Source organism: Mustela nigripes, chromosome 6 (assembly GCF_022355385.1).
Source record: "Mustela nigripes isolate SB6536 chromosome 6, MUSNIG.SB6536, whole genome shotgun sequence".
Classification (NCBI taxonomy): domain Eukaryota; kingdom Metazoa; phylum Chordata; class Mammalia; order Carnivora; family Mustelidae; genus Mustela; species Mustela nigripes.
Window position 1 is genome coordinate 91523260 of NC_081562.1, and position 20868 is coordinate 91544127.

Below are 20868 nucleotides of genomic sequence, written 5' to 3' on the forward strand. Positions count from 1 at the left end.
CGGGGGCGCGGACACTGGGCGCGGGCGGCCAGGCCGGGGCGAGGGGCGGGCAGCTGTGTCGTCAGGAACGGGGCGGCCTCGCGGCGGCCGCGCCTGCCTGGTCGGTCCCCTCCAGCCCCGCTCGGGCTCCAGCTCCCGCGCCGGCGCTCCAGCTCCCACCGCGCGTCATCCGCAGGCAAGGTAGAGACCCCGCGCGAGCCCCGAGCCTCCCACCCTCCCCTCACCCCGGAGCCGGAGGGGGCGGGGGCCGCGGGAGGGGCCGCCGCCGGGCTGGGGTAGGGCTCCAGGGCGGAGGAGGAAGCCCCACAGCTGGAGCGGGTAGCTAGAAGGGTTTGCGCCAGGACGCGGGGTGCAGCTGGAGAGCTGGGCCAGAGCTCCGTAGGCAGCGTCTCCCCCAGACCTTCCCCTCATCCCCCCTGTCACTCGGAGGGATGGTGAAGCTTGGCTCCTAGGGGCCCGAGTCAAGCGAAGTCCGTTTTGGAACCTCCACAGCGCTGCGGGGGGTGCACAGGGGTTCTTCTTTGGCCTCCTGGTGCCCAACTTCCCACCCCTACCCTTTCCACACCTGTCACCGGGAAGTTTCTGAAACTACCTGGGTCTGAATCCCATTTTTCACCTCTAAATGGGGGAAGTGAGCTTTACTGAGGAAGAAATGTGACTACTACTGGGCATCTCTTCAGCCTCATTACTATGAGCCCACATCCCCCAACCATGCCAACATCGTAACTTCCTCCTGTACTACATACTCTCTCTCTCTCTCTCTCTCTCTCTCACACACACACACACACACACACACACACACACACACACATACCCTTAATCAGGCAACATTACCATCTGCAGTGTTTGTGGAGGCTTAATGAATTTCGAGACTTCAAGGCTAATTATTCCCTTGCCAGGGCCACTGACAAGTAACAGGGATGGGCAAGAAAGTATAGACCCTCCCTTGGTCCTGGGAAAGAGGAGGAGGATGCAGGCCCTGTTGTGGTTAAGAGATTCAGAAGTCCAGGTAATCAGGCCTGGACCTGCCTCTTGGGATTCTTGCTGGGTCAGCCTGAATGTTCTGGGGGCATAGCTGATTCTTGAGTAATGATGAATTTATATGATTTGGAATATTGACAAATATTGAAGTGAAAAAGGAAACTTTAAATATTGGCACTGGCCTTGGAAATCATATTTATCTCTTGGTTATGAGCAATTTTGGTATTTACTGTCTAAAGTAAGATCTAGAAAGTAGAGGCGCTACAATTTAATGGAATGGACAAAGGACAGGATGTCTGGAATTTGGGTATGATCCTGAGATTGTGGCTCTCTGTCTGGGCCTCAGTTTCCTCCTCTGAAAAGTGTGAGAGTTGGTACCTCCCAGCTCTGAGGATGTTCCAGGAGTCTCTGCCTCCAAGTCAGCTTCTTACTTTCTCACCTCAGGTTGGTAGGGGTGGGCAGGGAAGCCAGAGGAGGGAAAGGAAGGGTGAGTCACAGATAGCTGGCAGGCGGGCAGCAGACCTCACCCGCCCAACCCTGGCATTCGCCTGGACTAGCCCAGGTTATAGCCTCAGGGCTGGGATGGAGCAGGGAGGACAAAATTGGACTTGTTACGGTTTGTTAGGGTCCAGGATCCTAACAGTTTATATGCCTTTCAGCAACATGGGCAGCAAAACTTTTGGTGAGACAACTCAGGAGGACAACTGAAAAGATACCAGGAGCCCTTTGTCTGAGGTCCCAGCCCAGAGGTGTCCTTGGACCTTGACAGTCTAGCTTCTAGCCACCTCCTCACCCTCCCAAAGGCAGAGTGCAGGATCTCAATACTCCATGTCTATGCCTGAGATGACACAATGGGGCAAAGGGTATGACTGGGCTTCCCTGCTCTTGAGAGCCCCTTGAACTGATGACTTCCTGGCACCATCTTTCCTAATGTCCAGATGTGTTTCGCCATGTACCACCTTTGTATAACAACAACAACAACAAAAGTAAGAGCTAACATTTACTGAATTCTTTCTTTGTGCCATACAACTGCTTCCTCTGTGCCTTACAATACCTAAGTTTATTGCATGTATTATCTTACCTAATCTCCATGCTGTGACTGATTTCTCCAGGTATACATTTTACCAATGAGAAAACAGATTCAGGAAGATGAAATAACTCACCCAAGAGCCAGGATTCTAATCCACGCCTGTCTAGTTCAAAAGTCCATTCCCTTAAATTCTACTATAAATTACATGCAAGATCTGGGGGAACTAGGAGGGGTCGATGTGAAAAGAGAGATGTGTCTTCTCTCCTGTTCATCGTCCCTCTTTTGCTCTCTCCTAGTCACTTTCTCTCTCAGATTTCATTTCCTAGAACCTTGGAGCCGTCTAAGAATCCCCAGGGGTAATCAGAGAGACTAATTAAGTCATAGAGGCCCAATTAGCCCTAAGACTATTATGTATTCATTAGATCTGTTGGCAGTAGAAGTTGGATTATAGTCATTGAAAAGAGCCAGATGGATGGAGTCCTTTCTCCAGAATATCAGTGTCCTAGGATCCCCTTTTTAGTGTTCCCAGAGAGCCCGCAGAGGAGGAATGGTATACTACATAGATGTGGACAGCAGAGATGTCCCAAGTGCAGAGGCTGCAAAGAAGATTCTTGCACCATCAGAAAGGAAATTCTTGTAGGCCCTAACTGCCTCCTTGAGCCTTACCCAACAAACCCTAAATAAATGGGCAAAAGAGAGGCAGAAGCCCCAGATGGAATGCCACAGTAAGTGCTTTTTAGCAAAATTCATTCATTCAACAAATATCTATTTAGCACCTCCTATATGTGTTACAAATTATTTCCTCTTCTTGTCAGGATGGATACTCTGGCATCCCATTTAAGCATATTTGACTAATATTTTCGAGGCTCCCTAACTTTGCACAATGATTTGTATAAACAATATGGAGGACCTATACCATGTTGGGCACAGGCTTAGGAATTGGGGATATAGTGAGAACAATACTGACAATTCCTGCCCTCATCGAACTTAGCTTTTGATAGGAGAAGACAAACAGTAAACAAAGAAACAAATAAATTAGCAAGGTAATTTCCACTCTTGGTAAGTTCTATGAAGGAAACAAAGGAGGCTGCTGTGCAAAAGATGGGGGGGGGTGCTTTGGGAGGGAACAATCGGGGAAGGTCTCTTGAAGGAGCTGACGCTTCAGCTGAGGCAAGAAAGCAGCTCTGCCAAGAGTGGGGAAGGCTGTTCTAGGCAGAGAGAACAGTGAGTCTCATGGCCCTAAGCAGGGGAGAACTTGGCTTGAGGAACAGAAAGGAGGGCAGTGAGATCAGAAGGCAGTGTGTGGAGGGGAGAGTGGAACAAGAGGAGGACAGAGAGAGGCAGGGGCCCCATGACATGGTTCTTGGGGTAGAGCTTTTACTCCCACTTATCACCTGCCATGGGAAGTCCCAACCTCTTCAAACTCCAGTTTCTTCCTGTGAAGAATGGCTCTACCAGGAATTTCTTATCTCATAAGATCTAATTGTAATTGTTAGTACAATAATAAGTACCATTTCTTGTAGGCCTTCTGTATGCAGGTGTCATACTGGGTACTTTTTGTACATTATTTGCCTTAATCTTCAACAGCAGTGGCAGATAGGAATCATTCTTCCCATTTTACAGATGTCATGTGTCCCAGTCACACAGCGGTATCAGAGCTAAGAACAGAACCCAGATATGACTGACTAGTTCTGCTGGACTCCTAAACACTGCTGTACTACGCCAGTGTGAGATATTACTGCTATTGCTGTTACTGAATCATCCAGTCGAGTTGACCTCTGAGACTTGGCCCCAGGGCCATTGGGCACTGTGATCCACGTGATGGCTCCTCCTTGCTCCCTGGGTCTTCTAGCTGCAAGTTAGGACTCCTTGGACACTGCTAACCTAGCAGGGTGCAAGGAAAACCCCGCGTCTGAGATTCCCGCGCTCAGCTCACCCTCCTACTAATGGGAAGCGAGGCAGATGCTCAGAGCCTTCTTCCCCTACCTCCTCCCAATCTCCGCGCGCCTGGGTCCCCGCCCTTCCCGGGTGGAGCTCTGAAGGGCGCTGGCGAGGCGGGACCGGGGCCAGGGACCTGGCCAGAGCTGGTTCTGTGTCGCGCGTCAGAAGCGCGCTAGAGGTCGTTGAGGGGCGTGGGTGGTTCGGGAAGTGGGTGGCTGAACCGGGCTGGGGACCGAGGCTGGAGGCGGAGCAAGATGGGATCGTGGCCGGGGAGGCGTGCCACAGAAGCAGTGAGAACCACCCGAAGGGCCGAAGGACCAGGACTGCGGGATCTGAGAGGGGAGAGATCGCAGAGACTGAGGGTGGCAGGAGAAAAGGTAGAAACGGGGGAGGGACACACCCACAGAAACACATATAGACTGGTAAAACCAGGTGGGGGGAGGGTGAAGAGAAGGGGATGGGGAGAGTCAGAAACGAATCACGACAGATTTGGGGAGAAATCAGAGAGATAGAGAAGGATCCAGAAATGGAGGGGAGAGAGTCAAAGATGAGTCAGAGAAACAGACACAGAGGACAGACTCAGTTAGGGAGAGACAGACAAAGGGGAGAGGTACAAGGGGAAAGGAAGTGACTTGGGAGGGACTCAGAGACAAGGAAAGAACAGAAATAGTAGTGGGAGTGAAGAATTAATGGAGCAGACAGAAGCAAAGTCAGGCAGACAGATGGCTCTTCCCACCACATACTCTTCCCATCTCCCTCCAGACCTACACTCGGAAGCGCAGGTTCAGACGCGAGAAGTACTACCAAGCTGCCTTTTTGGTCTTCCTTAAGAAAAAAAGAAAAATGGCCAAGGAGAAGGGCCTAATCAGCCCCAATGATTTTGCCCAGCTACAGAAGTACATGGAATGTGAGTCTTCCTCTCTGTCCTGAAGTTCGGGAAAAATTATCCCAGACAATCCCTACTCCTCATCCCCCCTTCCCCTCGTTTCCCCAGTGGTCTTAAGCCAGTTGGCTCCTGACGTAATGCCAGGGAATATGGCTGGGAAACAGAGGAGAGGGAGAGGGGGCGATGTCTGTGGTCTCGGCTTTCCACCCACCTTCTCTGAATCTCGAATGCCTGCTCCAAGTTTCAGAGAAGAGATGTAAACAGAGGTACCACTCTGGAGCATTTGAAATGTTAGTCTTCCGATATTTCTCTCTGCATTTCTGTGTTTCTTCCTAGAATTTCTTCTTTCTTCATTTGACTAGAATCTTTTTTCCTGCTGGATGTCTGGGTAGGAATCCGTCAGAGGGCAGGGAGAGCCCAACCAGACTAATGCTCTTCTCTCATCCTCTTCATACCCCAGACTCCACCAACAAGGTCAGTGATGTCCTAAAGCTCTTTGAAGATGGTGACATGGCTGAATATCTCCAAGGAGATGTGAGTGGCAACTGGGAAATCCTCTCCTTGCCCAGCTCCTCCCATCTTTGATTTTGCTACTCCACTGGGATCCCCAACTTCCAGGGATTATTCTGGGCCCTCCCCTTTCTGTTCTCCCTCTAGATACCCCAGTGTCCATTGTCACCACAGCTATTGCTATAGGAGAAAGCAAGAGATTCTTTTTTTTTTTTTTTAAGATTTTATTTATTTATTTGACAGACAGAGATCACAAGTAGGCAGAGAGGCAGGCAGAGAGAGAGGGAGGAAAGCAGGCTCCCCGCTGAGCAGAGAGCCCACTATGGGGCTCGATCCCAGGATCCTGAGATCATGACCTGAGCCGAAGGCAGAGGCTTAACCCATTGAGCCACCCAGACGCCCCAAAGCAAGAGATTCTAATTGAGACTCAGCCTTGAGAAGAAACCGTAGTCTGCCCTGGATACTTCTTAGCCCTGCACTTGTCTCTGTCCTTGCTACTCCTAGTTCTTCAGTCCCTGCCTCCCATCCTGCACACTCCCCAGGGTAATGCTTACCCTTCTCATCATAGGCCATTGGGTACGAGGGATTCCAGCAATTTTTGAAAATCTATCTGGAAGCAGATAACGTTCCCAATCACCTAAGCCTGGCACTGTTTCAGTCCTTCAAGATGGGTCACTTAGAAGACACTGTGAAAAATGGTATGGTCATGAAGGTGGGACTGGGCTGGACTTCCAGAAGAAAAATCAAAGTAGTATAGGTTTTGGGGTGAGAGTTGAATTGAATTACATTTTGGAGACAGGGTTGGGGAAGAGAGGTGAAGGATGGCCATTCTGGTCTAGGAGGTGGAGGGAGGAAAGTTAAAGGGAAGAGTTGGAACAAAGGAAAAGAGAAGAGCCAGAGTGGAGAGACCCCTAACCTCAGATCTACTGTCCTTTCTGTAACCAGATGTGGTGTATCTCAGTGATGTCTCCTGCTACTTTTCCCTTCTGGAGGGTGGCCGGCCAGAAGACAAGCTAGAATGTGAGTTGCCATCCTAGACTGGGAGAAGGAAAGAAAAGAGAGTAGAGGGGAGGGGGTATTTCCCAGCCTTCCTTCCCTCATTTTTTCAGGACTCCTAAAAGCTGACAGGGCCAGACAAAGGTGGGGCCAGAGTATGGGCTCATTTCCTCTGTTTCCCTAGACTTCTTATCCCTAATGCCATGCCAATTCCCATGTCCTGTATGTTTTTATGTGGGTGGCCTGGGTTTTTCTGGGGTTGTGGGAGGTGTGTTCTGTCTCCCCTATTAGATTCACCAAGGGTTGAATCCAGGCCTGTTTCCCCTCCCTTTTTGTCTCCTCTCTCAGTCCCAGTGCCAGGCTCTGGGCTCTTCATCTAAAAGATGTCTCCCACTTCTTTATTTCCCCTGTATTCTGTTATGAACTTGGGGGGTATTCCTCACAAACTGACCCTGGCCCCCCTAAAACACCCCACAGTCACCTTCAAGCTGTACGACACGGACAGAAATGGGATCCTGGACAGCTCAGTGAGTTGGGGGACCTGTATGCTGGCCAAGGGAGTATGTGTCCATTTGTCTGTGCCCTCCTGTCCCAACTCTTCCAGGATCTTAAGAAGCAAAGGAAGTTAGAGGGAGAAGCTGAGTCCTCCAGGACTAAATTTGGGAGTGGGTCCCCAGATCTTGGCTCCTTAAAGAGGAGGCTAGAGACATGAATTGGGGGCTGCCTTGCAAACATACCAACACACATACACACTCATTTACTTGGCAGAGATACTTGAGAATGAGAGGTGGCTCTTGGGTGGCCCAGGAACCCTGATTTCTAGAGAAGAGTTTGAATGGTGGTAGTGAGGTGGGATATGGCTGTGGCTCTTACCTCTTGGCCCCCAGGAAGTGGACAGAATCATCATACAGATGATGCGAGTGGCTGAATACCTGGATTGGGATGTGTCTGAGCTGAGGCCGGTAAGGCAGTTTTTCCTTCATGTCCCTCCTTGTGCCTTCTCCCTAGTGAATCCTGCATCTATCTATGCCATTTCTGACAGGCGGCCGGGTTCCCTTGGCGAGGATGGCTGGGCTGGATGTCCTAGGGGGCAGAGGTGTCAGACCACACCAAAAGTCCCCTCCATTCCTGGCTCAGATTCTTCAGGAGATGATGAAAGAGATCGACTATGATGGCAGCGGCTCTGTCTCCCTGGCCGAGTGGCTCCGGGCAGGGGCCACCACCGTGCCATTGCTAGTGCTGCTGGGGCTGGAGATGGTAAGTAGGAGAGACTTGTGGAGAACGGTAAGATAGCTGCCTTGGGTTGTGTGCGCCAAGGGCTGGTGCTCTAAGAGCTCAGGCTCTCCCTAGCATCTACTTTGTCCTCCCAGACTCTGAAGGACAATGGACAGCACCTGTGGAGACCTAAGAGGTTCCCCCGACCAGTCTACTGCAACCTGTGCGAGTCCAGCATTGGTCTTGGCAAACAGGGACTGAGCTGTAACCGTGAGTGGTGGAGCTGGAGGGAGTGGGGGAGAGGGACAGCCCAGCTACCTGCAGGAGCATGCTGCTTTGATCTTCGAGAGATCTGGGTTCAAGTCCTGGGCTCTGCCATTGGCTAGTTAAGTGGGAAAGCCATACAACTTTCTCTTCCTTCCCTTCAGTACAGTTGACATGTAATGTTACATTAGTTTCAGGTGTACAGCATAGCCACAGAACATCTTTAAGCCTCAATTTAAAATAAGGTGTCCTTGACTGAAAATGAGTACTATGAGCATTGAATAAGTGGATGCAAGAAAAGTACTTCACATGGGCCATGTCCATACTGTTAAGTCTGCAATAAAAATTAGCTATTATTATTGTTATTGCTGTTGTTAAATCTAGGCCTCCCTGGGACACCTGGGTGGCTCAGTTGGTTAAGCAGCTGCCTTCGGCTCAGGTCATGATCCCAGCGTCCTGGGATCGAGTCCCACATCGGGCTCTTTGCTCAGCAGGGAGCCTGCTTCTCCCTCTGCCTCTGCCTGCCATTCTGTCTGCCTATGCTTGCTCTCTCTCCCTCTCTCTCTCTGATAAATAAATAAAATCTTAAAAAAAAAAAAAATCTAGGCCTCCCTTGCATCTTCCAACTGAGTTCCTGGCATTTAGAAGGAGTGGGAGTAGGCATGGGGTAGCCATTGCTCTTTCACAGGGAAGAGTGAGCAAAAGGCACAGGTCTTGGAGGTGAGCCCCCACACTGTCACAGCAAGGGCTTATATGTCTTGTTTAAGTGAATAATCCCGCCTTACACCCAGGTAAAGAAAAGATGGGGGAGGGGCTGTAACTAAGTCTCTGACCCTTTTCCTTCTCGCCTAGTCTGTAAGTACGTCGTTCATGACCAGTGTGCCATGAAGGCCTTGCCTTGTGAAGTCAGCACCTATGCCAAGTCTCGGAAGGACATTGGTGTGAGTGATCCCAGGCCCACCCCAATACCAGCCGCACCCTGGCTCTGCCCTTAGCCAGTTGCTGCCCTCAGCCCTTCCCCTAGTCTCTGCTCGGACCCTCTCGGACAAGGGATTGTCTTTCTCCCCAAGGTCCAGTCACACGTGTGGGTGAGAGGAGGCTGTGAGTCTGGCCGATGTGACCGCTGTCAGAAGAAGATCCGCATTTACCACAGTCTGGTTGGACTGCATTGTGTGTGGTGCCACCTAGAGGTCAGTTTGGGAGCACTCCAGCCTCGGCCTTGGGGCTCCGCCCTAACCTACCCTCTGTGCTGGTCTCCCTGACAGCTGCTCTCTCATAGCCACAGTTGCCCTTGCTCCCAAGGACTCTCTTTCCAGTACCAGACCCTCAGAGTTGAGAGGTGACAGGTTCCCTCCATGATGTCTGCATACCCACCTTGTCTTTCAGATTCATGATGACTGCCTGCAAGCCATGGGTCATGAGTGTGACTGTGGTCTGCTCCGGGATCACATCCTGCCTCCATCTTCCATCTATCCCAGTGTCCTGGTGAGACCCTTAGGCAGTGGCTAGGAGGGGACAGGAGGAGTGCATCCCTGATTTAAACACACTTACACACATACACACACACACACACACGCACACGCATGCCATGCCCTTTATAGCAGAGAGTCTATACTTTCAGGATTCGAGTCAGACCCTTATTTGTTTAGGGATTCACATACAATCCAATTTTCTTTCCCTTTGGTTCTCTCCCTTTCTAGGCCTCTGGACAGGAGCGTAAAACTAGCAAAACGAGCCAGAAGACCATGGATGACTTACATTTGAGCACCTTTGAGGCTCTGCGGGTACATGAAGGGGGTGGGTTTTTCTTGGCTGGAGCCCTCATAGGAGGGAATGAAGTGGGAAAGGTGGGGAATGGCACTTGTTCTCTACAAGACTCACAAGCATCTCTGGAGACAGGCTAGCCTTCTGCCACTGTCTCTGGGGCCCACCTTAACTCTGAGAAAATCCTGTTTCCCTTATCCTTGTTTTGTTTTTTTTTTTTTTTCTTCCCAAATGCAGATTGACCCTGTTTCTAACACCCACCCGCTTCTGGTCTTTGTCAACCCTAAGAGTGGCGGGAAGCAGGGGGAGAGGTGAGAAGAGACATACTGGGTCTTCTAAGTTGGAGAAGGAGGACCATAGAGGTTGGGAATCTGTGTGTATGGAGGAGGCACCTTGAGAAGGACATGAAGAGGGTGGAGTACAGACTGTCCATCCCCTACCATAAACTCTCCTTTTTCCCTCATACAGGGTGCTTTGGAAATTCCAGTATCTACTCAATCCTCGACAGGTATTCAATCTCCTAAAGGACGGTCCTGAGCCAGGGTGAGTATAGGTTGGGGACTGTATTGTAGTGTTTTTTACTTTTTACTAGTGTCATTGGGTATCCCCATACCCCTGAGTTCTCTGGTTCAACTTTGTTCTGCTCTCAAAACATGAAAATACCAGTTTCTCCCTAACCACTGATGAGTGGCTATAACTTTCCCAATTGTATTTTTTTCTCTGACCTTAACAGAAACAAGTCTTTTGACAAAGGGAAAGGGGGCCCTAAAGAATAAGAGATAAGAAGTAATCTGCCTGTCCAGGAGTTGGTAGATTCAATCCTATTGTCCTTCCTCATCTTCTCTCTTCCCTTTTATCTCAGGCTCAGATTCTTCAGGGATGTCCCTGGTTGCCGGATTTTGGTGTGTGGTGGAGATGGCACAGTAGGCTGGATTCTAGAGACCATAGGTCAGTACAGGGAGGGGCTCTGGGAAGGGCACCGGGGCACTGGCCTTCTAGAGCTAACTCCCTTCATCCATCCCCTGACCTGCTTTCCTAGACAAAGCCAACATGCCTGTTGTGCCTCCTGTTGCTGTGTTGCCCCTGGGCACTGGAAATGATCTGGCTCGTTGCCTAAGATGGGGAGGAGGTAAGTGGTTAGAAATTGTTTTCCTGGGAGAGGGAGGGAGTTGGGTAGGAAAGGAAAGGCACATAGAGAAGGTGTCTAGGCATTGTTATAGAAAAGAGGGTTGGGGAAGAAGAGGGACACAGATGGATGGTTACCAAAGTGGATTGTCCTCAAGGAAGAAAGCTTGGGATGAAGCAAAGACCACAGTCTGAACCTAGAAGGGTCAGGGTGACAGTCCTCTTCCCTATATACCTAAAAATATCTTTCTGTTTCTCCCAACCAATTCTTAGGGCTCAGGGAATTCAGAAATACAGAGGACAATGTGGGAATAAGAAAGGTTGTAAAAGAGCTAAACCAGATGTTCAGTGATGAAGCTAGCAGGGATCTTGGCCGTGATTCATTCAGCCACTCAGCCAGTTAATCAGGGGTCATTCATTCATTTATAATCATTTCTTCCTAAGTCAATTGCAACAGTTTCTTAAATATACTCTGGTCTCCCTTCAAAAAGAAAGAGTTCAAAGGATGGTCTAGTAGATAAATAGGTCAGGGTGGAGCAGGTTGAGTCTGAGTTGTCTTTTTTTGAGGCTGTTGGACTCAGAGTCCAGCTCGGAGATCTTGCAGAAGTTTATAGAATAGGGGTCTGCTAAGGAAATTGAAAAGCACTCTAGAAAGAAGTTGTGTAAGGCCAAATGAGCCACCAAACAGCATGGTAGTGCATGCATTCGGGAGTGTGAGCCATTGGTTATGAGTGAGACATGCAGTACAAGGTGGGAATGTGGGGAGGAAGGACTGAGTTGAACCGAGTCCAGATTATGGAGGGTCATGAATGCTGTGCTGAGGAGTTTTGTACTTAAAGCAGAGAGCCCACAGAAATTATTTGTATTGTTTTGCATTGTTTGCTTGCAGTGTTTTGAATTTTTTAAACCTTGCCTATTTCTAAGAAGTGGGTTACATGTTTTAGTTCACCACGATCTCTTCAGCTCTCTGCTAGTCACTCATTCACTTCATCTTTCTAGCTGCTGAGGCATTTGAATGTGCAAACCCTGAACCATACGAAACTCTTGAACTTATGAAAAATGTAACTCAAAGAAAAAATAGGCATATCTATGCCTATTTGCATATACTTACACATATAAGTTATGTCCTCTCTCTATATATATGTAAAAAAAGCTGTTGTGTATATAAAGTATTATTCCAGAATGTAGAAATATCTTTGAGTACATATTATTATAATCTAAATCTCATATTAGGGGCACCTGGGTGGTTCAGTTGGTTAAGCATCTATCTTTGGCTGAGGTCATAATCCTAGGGTCCTGAGATGAAGCACCAAGTCAGGCTCCCTGTTCAGCAGGGAGTCTGCTTCTCCCTCTCTCTCTGCCCCTACGCCCTGCTCGTGCTCTCTCTCTCACTCATTCTCTTTCTCAAATAAAATCTTAAAAAATAAATGTATATAAGCATAGAACCAATTTTTTACCAGTTTGGGTTTTTTTTAGATTTATTTATTTGAGAGAGAGAGAGTGGACAGGAAGAGGGACAGAGGAAGAGGGAGAGAGAGGGGGAGAGAAACAAACTCCCTGCTGAGCCCAGAGCCCGGGAGCCCGTCTCAGGGTTCAGTCGCATTACCTAAGATCATGACCTGAGCCAAAATCAAGAGTCAGACACTTAACAGACTGAGCCACTCAGATGCCCCTGGCCAGTTTTTAAATCTTCATCATTTAACTTTGTGTTGACTTAAAATACTAGACACTTTGAAATTATGTATTTTGGGTCTTTACTGTGTGTTCTGCAAACGAGACTGTCATAGTAGTTTCTGCCAACTCAGCCTAAATCATGAAATAATGATATAAATACAACACTAAATTTGTTTTTGAAAATTTGTGTTGATACTGAAAAAAATCACAAGATTTGCAGAAGAAGAGATGAAAGGAGTACCACAATGGGAGCTCTGTGGAGGGTGGATTGGAGGAAGGAGACAGGATAAAAAATTACCTGTATTGCAATAGTCTGGTCCAAAGACACTGAACCTCCAAGCAAAGACAACAGCAGTGCAGTTCATGACACTTGGTAACCAATGGGTTGTGGAGGATGAGAGGACAAGTCTAGGACATTTTCTGATTTGTGGAATGAGCATATGGGATGCCACTTAAGATAGAGCATACGGGAGGAGAACCAGTTTTAGGAAGATCGATTCCATTTTGCACATGTTAGGTTGGGATGTCAGTGGAGCACCCCGAAGGAAATGTGTGCTGAGTAGTTACAAATAGGTATTAGAAAGATACATGTTTGAGAGTCATCTGCTCCTAGGAGATAACTGACATCCTGAGAGTAAATGGTTTACCTCAGGGAAAGAAGAGAAGAGGGACAAGGATGCAATATCTTATTTGAATACCCTATTTAACTGTTGAGCAGAGGAAAATCCATTATTAAAGATGTCTGTGTTAATGTACTATTGTTACTATTAGAAATCAATATAAACAGTGGCTTAAAACAATACAAATTTATTATCTTACAGTTCTGGAGGTCAGACATCCTAAATAGGTCCCACTGTGCTAGAATTAAGGTGTTAGCAGGGCTGTGGGTTTTTGTTTTGTTTTGTTTTTTAAAGATTTTTTTATTTATTTACTTGACAGGCAGAGATCACAAACAGGCAGAGAGGCAGGCAGAGAGAGGGAGAGGAGGAAGCAGGCTTCCCACCAAGCAGAGAGCCCGATGCGGGGCTCGATCCCAGGACCCCGGGATCATGACCTGAGCTGAAGGCAGAGGCTTTAACCCACTGAGCCACCCAGGCACCCCAGGGCTGTGTTTTTTCTAGAGGCTATAGGAGAGAATTCTTTGCCTTGCCTTTTCCAGTTTCTAGAACCTGCCTGTATTCTAGAAGAGGGAGAGGGAGAGAGAGGGGGAGAGAAACAGACTCCCTGCTGAGCCCAGAGCCCGGGAGCCCGTCTCAGGGTTCAGTCGCATTACCTAAGATCATGACCTGAGCCAAAATCAAGAGTCAGACACTTAACAGACTGAGCCACTCATGGCATTGCTTCCAACCCGCAGTGTTATCACTCCAAGCTCTGTTGCCATTGTCACATTGCTTTCCATCCACTTATTTCTTACCTTTGTCTTTCACTTATAAATAAGGACCCCTGTGATTATATTGGACCTGCCCAGATAATCCAGGATAATCTCCCCACTTAAAAATCCTTAATGCCAGGGTGCCTGGGTGGCTCAGTGGTTTAAGCCTCTGCCTTTGGCTCAGGTCATGATCTCAGGGTCCTGGGATCAAGCCCTGCATCAACCCCTGCATAGGGCTCTCTGCTTAGCAGGGAGTCTGCTTCTGCCTCTCTCTGCCTGCCTCTGCCTACTTGTGATCTCTGTCATATAAGTAAATTAAATCTTTTTTTAAAAAAAAAAAAGTCCTTAATGCTTAGAGTAGGGGCAGCTGGCTGGCTCAGTCAGTAGAGAATGGACTCTTGATCTCCAGGTCATAGAGTTCAAGCCCCATGTTGGGTGTAGAGCTTACTTTAAAAAAAATCCTTGGGACACCTGGGTGGCTCAGTGGGTTAAAGCCTCTGCTTTCGGCTCAGATCATGGTCCAGGGTCCAAGGAGCCCCACATTGGGCTCTCTGCTCAGTGGGGAGCCTGCTTCCCCCTCTTTCTCTGCCAGCCTCTCTGCCTACTTGTGATCTCTGTCTGTCAAATAAATAAATAAAATCCTTTTTAAAAATCCTTAGTTTAATCACATTATCAAAGTCTCTTTTGCCATGAAAGGCGACATATTCACAGACTCTGGAGATAAGAATGTAGACCTCTTTGGGGCACCTGGCTGGCTCAGTCGGTAGAGCATGCAACTCTTGATCTTGGGGTTGTAGTTCTAAGCCCCACACTGAGTGTAGAAATTACTTAAAAATAAAATCTTTTTTTTTTTTTTTTTTTTTTTTTTTTTTTTTAAAGAACTCAGGGACGCCTGGGTGGCTCAGGCAGTTGAATGTCTGACTCTTGGTTTTGGCTCAGGTCATGATCTCTAGGTCAGAAGATCTCAGGCTGGGCTCCTGGCTCAGCAGGAAGTCTGCTTCCCCTCTCCCTCTGCCCCTTCCCCGTACTCACGCACAAAGGTGAATGTGTGTGTGCTCCTTCTCTCTGAAATAAAAATTTTTTTAAAAGGCTGGAGACATCTTTAAGGGATCACTATTCTGCCTGCCAAAGACACTAAGAAGGAATAGTCAGAGAGGGTCCTCTGTAGCTTAGAGAAAGGCATTTTAGAGGCCAAATGAGTTTCATGAGTTAAAAAAGAACTAAAGATATACTGTTGGTTTTGGCAGGAATTATTGGCAATCTTTTCCAGAAGAGTTTCAGCAGGGTGGCATGGCAAAAGGCAAATTATATTTGGTTGAACCATCAGTGGAATATGAGAAAGTGGATACTTACTTTTTTTAATCTTTTTTTTTTTCCTGATTACAAAAATAATCCATGCTTGTGGTAAAAAATAATTCAAACATTTCAGATATAAATGCCAAAAAAATTCCCTGTGATCTACTCCCTTAAGTTTTGGAATCTATTCCTCCATGTTTTTCTTTCTAGATACATACTAATATGTACTTAAACAATGAGATCATTCTATTGATGTTCTTCTTCTTTTTTTTTAAAACTAAACATTGTGGTTATCATTATATTTCAGTACAGTCAGATTTACCTCACTCTTTTTACTACTAAGTAGTATTCCGTTGTGTGACTATGTCATAATTTATTTAACCAGTCCCCTATTGATAGACATTTGGGTAGTGGCCAGTTTTTTATTACCAGCCATGCTGCAGTGATCACCTTGCACATCTATCGCTGCACACAGATGTGAGAATTTCTCTAAGTGATATTTCTAGAATTGCTGGCTCAAAGAGTGTGAACATTTTACATTTGGCTAGTTATTTCCTTTTTAAAAGTTTTACAAATGGGGCGCCTGGGTGGCTCAGTGGGTTAAGCCTTTGCCTTCGGCTCAGGTCATGATCTCAGGGTCCTGGAATCCAGCCCTGCATCAGGCTCTCTGCTTAGCAGGGAGCCTGCTTCCTCTCCCCCTCTGCCTGCCTCTCTGCCTACTTGTGATCTCTTTCTCTCTGTCAAATAAATAAATAACATCTTTTTTAAAAGCTTTTACAAATAAGAAATAAGTAAAAGTTACACAAATAATATATCAGTACATTTTCACTGTAAAAGACTTTAACAAAGTAAAGTATGTAAATGTTCACATATAGATCTCCTCCCTCTACTCCCTACCAAATCCCATGTCCTTCCCCAAAAATAATCACTGTGTCCTATTTGTATTCATTTTCCAGTTTTTATATGTACACACACACACACACACACACACACACACACACACAACTTTTAAGCAAACATAAATGGGAACATACTACAGAGATTGTTCTGGGACTTTTTTTTTAAAGATTTTATTTATTTATTTGACACAGAGAGATCACAAGTAGGCAGAGAGGCAGGCAGAGAGAGAGGGGGAAGCAGGCACTCCACTGAGCAGAGAGCCCAATGCGGGGCTCGAGCCCAGGACCCTGAGATCACAACCTGAGCTGAAGGCAGAGGCTTAAACCATTGAGCCACCCAGGCGCCCCTGGGACTTCTTTTTTTCATTGAATAATATGTCCTGGAGATCTTTCCGTGTTAGTACATATAGATTACATTGTAAATTCAACAGTTGTATGTTATTTCTTGGCATGAATTTGCCATAATTTATATAACCTTCCCCTGCTAAAGGGCATTTAGACTGTTTCCAATTTTTTGTTGTTTTAGAGAGTACCTCAGCAAACATCCTTGTACACACACAGCCTGGTACAGGGCTCCATCCCAGGACCCTGGGATCATGACCTGAGCCAAAGGCAGACGCTAAATGACTGACCCACCCAAGTGCCCCAATACTGACCATCTTTAATCTGCGTATTAGTCATTTGTATTTCTTCTTCTGTGATTGGCTTATTTGTGTTATTTGCCCGTTTTCTACTGACTTTCTAGATTTAGTGATTTATAAGCATTTTTCAGATGTTGGTGAAGTTAGCCTGTTATATGTGCTAGAGATACTTTTTCCAATTTGTATTTTTTTAGGTGTGTGTTTATTTAACCATATAGAAGTTTTAAATTCTAAAGATTTATTTATTTATTTATTGGGGCACCTGGGTGGCTCAGTCCTTCAGCATCTGCCTTCGGCTCAGGTCGTAATCCCAGGATCCTGGGATCAAGCCCCGCATGGGGCTCCCTGCTCAGTGGGGAGTCTGCTTCTCCCTTTCCCACTTCCTCTGCTTGTGTTCCCTCTTTCACTGTCTCTTTTCCTGTGTCAGATAAGTAAATAAAATCTTTATTAGAAGAAGGTTTATTTATTTGAGAGAGACTGCGTGAGTGCACGTGCATTGGTGGGGGAGAGGCAGAGGGAGAGGAAAGAATCCCAAGCAGACTCCCCACTAAGCATGAAACCTGATGTGGGGCTCAACCCCACAACCCTGAGATCATGACCCTAGCCAAAACAAAGAGTCCAATGCTCAACGGACTGGGGCACCCAGGAGCCACAGGAAGTTTTAAATTTTAATATAACTGTATTTACCAGGGACACCTGGGTGGCTCAGTCACTCTGCCTTCAGCTCAGGTCATGATCCCAGAGTCCTGGGATTGAGCCCTGCACAGGGCTTCTTGCTCTGTGGGGAGCCTGCTTCTCCCTTTGTCTGCCACTCCCCCTGCTTGTACTCTCTCTCTCTCTCTGATGCATAAATAAATAAAATCTTTTTTTAAAATTGTATTTATCAGTCTTTTCCTTTTTTGGCTCCCAGTTTTGTATTATGCTCTAGAACAGCCTTTTCCACTCACAGATTTCAAAAACATGCACTCACGCTTTCTGCTAGTCCAAATTCTGCTTCATTTTATGCATTTAAATTCTTTGGCTCGTCTTGAATTTATTTTGGTATAAGGAGTGACTTCTACATCCACCACCCTTTATTGAATAATCTGTCTTTGAAATGCCATCATATACTAAATTCCCATGTATATTTGAGGCTATTTGTAGGCACTCTGTTCCTTACTACTGAACTTTTTATTCTATTCATTGTGCCAGTGTCACAGTGTTTTGATTCCACTGCTGCCTGCTGCATTCTCTCTGGTAGAATAGGGAAAGAAAGTGTGTGTGAGAGAGAGAAAGGGAGAGAGATTCCTTATTAATCACTCATCTTTTTCAGCATTTTGTATTTTCCAGGCTGTTATCTCTAATCTTTTAGATGAACTTTGGTTTTATTGATGGATGCATACACACATTGGAAACTTGGACTCTCTATGACAGTGTGGAGAAAAGGGTCTGCTGGGGCTGACCTTAAGAATGCTCCATGGGAGGAGCGCCCGGCGGGTTCAGTCAGTAGAGCATGCAACTCTTGGTCTCAGGGTTGTGAGTTTGAACCCCACGTTGGACATAGCGCTTACACTTAGAGAGAGAGAGAGAGAGCTATGGGACTTAGGACAAAGCACCCTACCCTTTCTTTCTTTTTTTAAAGACTTTGTTCATTTGTCAGAGAGAGAGAGAGAGCACAAGCAGGGGGAGCTCCAGGCTCCCCACTGAGCAAGGAGCCTGATGTGGCACTTGATCCCAGGACCCAGGATCATGACCTCAGCCGGAGGCAGATGCTTAACCAACTGAGACACGGAGGTGTCCCATACCCTACTGTTGCACTGGCTGGGGCTAGGAGGGTCTGGTCTGCAGAATCAGGGCAGAGGATCACTAGGAATCTATCGGGTTGGGAGCTGAGAAAAGGGCCCTCTGAGACCCCTGGTTCAGTTCTAATCTGTCTTCTCCCCCATCCTTAGGATATGAGGGACAGAATTTGGGGAAGATCCTCAAGGATTTAGAGATGAGTAAGGTGGTACATATGGATCGATGGTCCGTGGAGGTGATACCTCAACAAACTGAAGAAAAGAGTGACCCAGTCCCCTTTCAAATCATCAATAACTACTTCTCCATTGGTGTGGTCAGTGAAGTGGGGTATGGGGGCTAGGGAGGAAATATGGGTTAAGCAGCAAGAAGCTAGAGCTGGTTAGAAAGAGGAGGTAGAGGTTAAGGGAGCTGTGACACAGGGAAATGGTGGGTGGGGTACAGTGGTGAGAGTTGCAAGAAAAGACCATGGGACATACTGCTACCAAATGGGGGAGTTAAAGAGATTGTTCTGTGCTGAGAGAGGAGGCAGGCCTCTGATCCTACATGCCCTGAACTCCCCAGGATGCCTCTATTGCTCACCGATTCCACATCATGCGAGAGAAATATCCTGAGAAGTTCAACAGCAGGTGAGGGAAAGGAGGGTGGGGGTGGACATACACAGTGGCAGGGACCAGGCTGTGGCCAAGTTTGACTCAGAGCACTTACATGGCCCGTGGCACCTCTGAGAAGCCCCTTAGCCAAAGCCATCCTCTTCCCTAAGGACCGGAGTCAGGAGGTTGATGTCCTTCCCTGTCACTTAGCCTTCCCCTGCCAGCACTGTGTAACTTGTCCCCTTCCTCTTGGGCCTTATATTGGCACTGACACAGAATGAAGAACAAGCTATGGTACTTTGAATTTGCCACTTCTGAATCCATCTTCTCAACATGCAAAAAGCTGGAAGAGTCTTTGACAGTCGAGGTGGGTATGATGAGACCCAACCCTACATGCTTCTCACTTATTTATTTTAGTCTCTCCCTCCACAGGTGCCCTCAGGAACTTCCCCTATTCTTAAACCTATTACTTCAACCTCCCAGCTCTCCAGTCCCAATGTCCCAGGTTTTCAATACACTGGTCCCTATTTCCTGCCATCCTTTGCAAACCCCCAATTCCTGGCCTTCCCAGTTTGTCATCTGGTGGGGGGAGGAGTGGTGTCCATGATGATGCCAGGAGAGAAGGACTTATGCTCTCCTCTTTCTCAGATCTGTGGGAAACCACTGGATCTGAGCAGCCTGTCACTAGAAGGAATCGCTGTGCTGAACATCCCTAGCATGCATGGTGGTTCCAACCTCTGGGGTGACACCAAGAGACCTCCTGGAGATACCCATGGGATCAACCAGGCCTTAGGCACTACAGCTAAAGTCATCACTGACCCAGATATCCTGAAAACCTGCGTACCAGGTGAGCAGCCTTGGGAGCTGAGTGGGCAGGACTAAGGGGAAGGTGTGGCTCCCTTTGGAGGCACGCTGCTCCTACAAAACCCATCTTCTTACTTCCTACCCACAGACCTAAGCGACAAGCGGCTGGAAGTAGTAGGGCTGGAGGGTGCAATTGAGATGGGCCAGATTTATACTAAGCTCAAGAATGCTGGACATCGGCTGGCCAAGTGCTCTGAAATCACCTTCCAGTAAGGAAAACTCTGGCCAGGGGCTCTGAGGGAAGGAGGAGGGCCAGGAGAGCAGAAGAGTCATAGGGATAGTAGGGGGGAGCTGTACTAGGAGATCTTCCTCAGTAACAAAAGTCTCTCAACCAAGCTAAGAAACAGTTTTGTATTCAGTTGGTAAAGAAATCTCCACCAATCTGCCTTGGCTTCCCACAGCACCACAAAAACCCTCCCCATGCAAATTGATGGAGAACCCTGGATGCAGACACCCTGTACGGTGAGTATTGCCTTCGCCTGCCCAAAACTGAACCCTCAAGCTTCATGGATCCTAAACCTGCATTCCACAGCTTCCTTACTCCATCCCATCTCAAGTTCCCCTGTGCATCTTTCTTCCCAAATCACGGTTTCTTAGCCCCTGGCCTTCCTGCCATGGCCTCTCTAGGACCCTGGTAAGTCCCCTACACCCCACAGATTTACCCTCAAATCTCTACTGCTCTAGTCCCAAGGGAACCAGGTCCTGCCTCTGAACTTGACCCCTTCCCTTCCAGATCAAGATCACCCACAAGAACCAGATGCCCATGCTTGTGGGCCCACCCCCTCGCTCCTCCAATTTCTTTGGCTTCTTATGCTGAGGGGGACACCTCAGCCTCCAAGCCAGCCTTGAACCCACCTCTTCGTTCCTGGACTCTACTCCTAGGCTCTGTACATTGCTGCCACGCCCTCCTGCCAGCTCAGGGGAGTCTTCCTCCACCCTCACGGTATTTATTATCCTTGCACCACCTCTACTATTCCCCATGCACACATACACCCACACTGAAAGTGCCTCATCTGAATAAAATGACTTTTTTTCCCCACA

General features: G+C 47.5%; 1 protein-coding gene across 5 annotated transcripts in view; it reads left to right on the forward strand.

The window, feature by feature from the left end:
- The window catches only part of DGKA (diacylglycerol kinase alpha), a 21710-nt gene extending 844 nt beyond the window's left edge, over positions 1-20866 (forward strand). For 2 of the 5 annotated variants that reach the window (XM_059403366.1, XM_059403365.1), the window contains exons 2-24: positions 4715-4859; positions 5299-5372; positions 5917-6046; positions 6294-6368; positions 6822-6871; positions 7232-7306; positions 7482-7601; positions 7715-7829; positions 8676-8764; positions 8894-9013; positions 9210-9308; positions 9524-9607; positions 9825-9898; positions 10056-10130; positions 10450-10535; positions 10627-10716; positions 18526-18686; positions 18935-18999; positions 19240-19330; positions 19612-19810; positions 19916-20036; positions 20229-20289; positions 20561-20866. In XM_059403366.1, the coding sequence (XP_059259349.1) occupies positions 4796-4859; positions 5299-5372; positions 5917-6046; positions 6294-6368; positions 6822-6871; positions 7232-7306; positions 7482-7601; positions 7715-7829; positions 8676-8764; positions 8894-9013; positions 9210-9308; positions 9524-9607; positions 9825-9898; positions 10056-10130; positions 10450-10535; positions 10627-10716; positions 18526-18686; positions 18935-18999; positions 19240-19330; positions 19612-19810; positions 19916-20036; positions 20229-20289; positions 20561-20644 (2202 nt within the window). In that variant the 5' untranslated portion in view covers positions 4715-4795 and the 3' untranslated portion in view covers positions 20645-20866. Of the gene's footprint in view, positions 1-46; positions 181-4108; positions 4330-4714; positions 4860-5298; positions 5373-5916; positions 6047-6293; positions 6369-6821; positions 6872-7231; positions 7307-7481; positions 7602-7714; positions 7830-8675; positions 8765-8893; positions 9014-9209; positions 9309-9523; positions 9608-9824; positions 9899-10055; positions 10131-10449; positions 10536-10626; positions 10717-18525; positions 18687-18934; positions 19000-19239; positions 19331-19611; positions 19811-19915; positions 20037-20228; positions 20290-20560 lie in introns of those variants that run through there. The other 3 variants (XM_059403363.1, XM_059403362.1, XM_059403367.1) reach the window with 3 other exon arrangements.
- Positions 20867-20868: the final 2 nt, after the last annotated feature.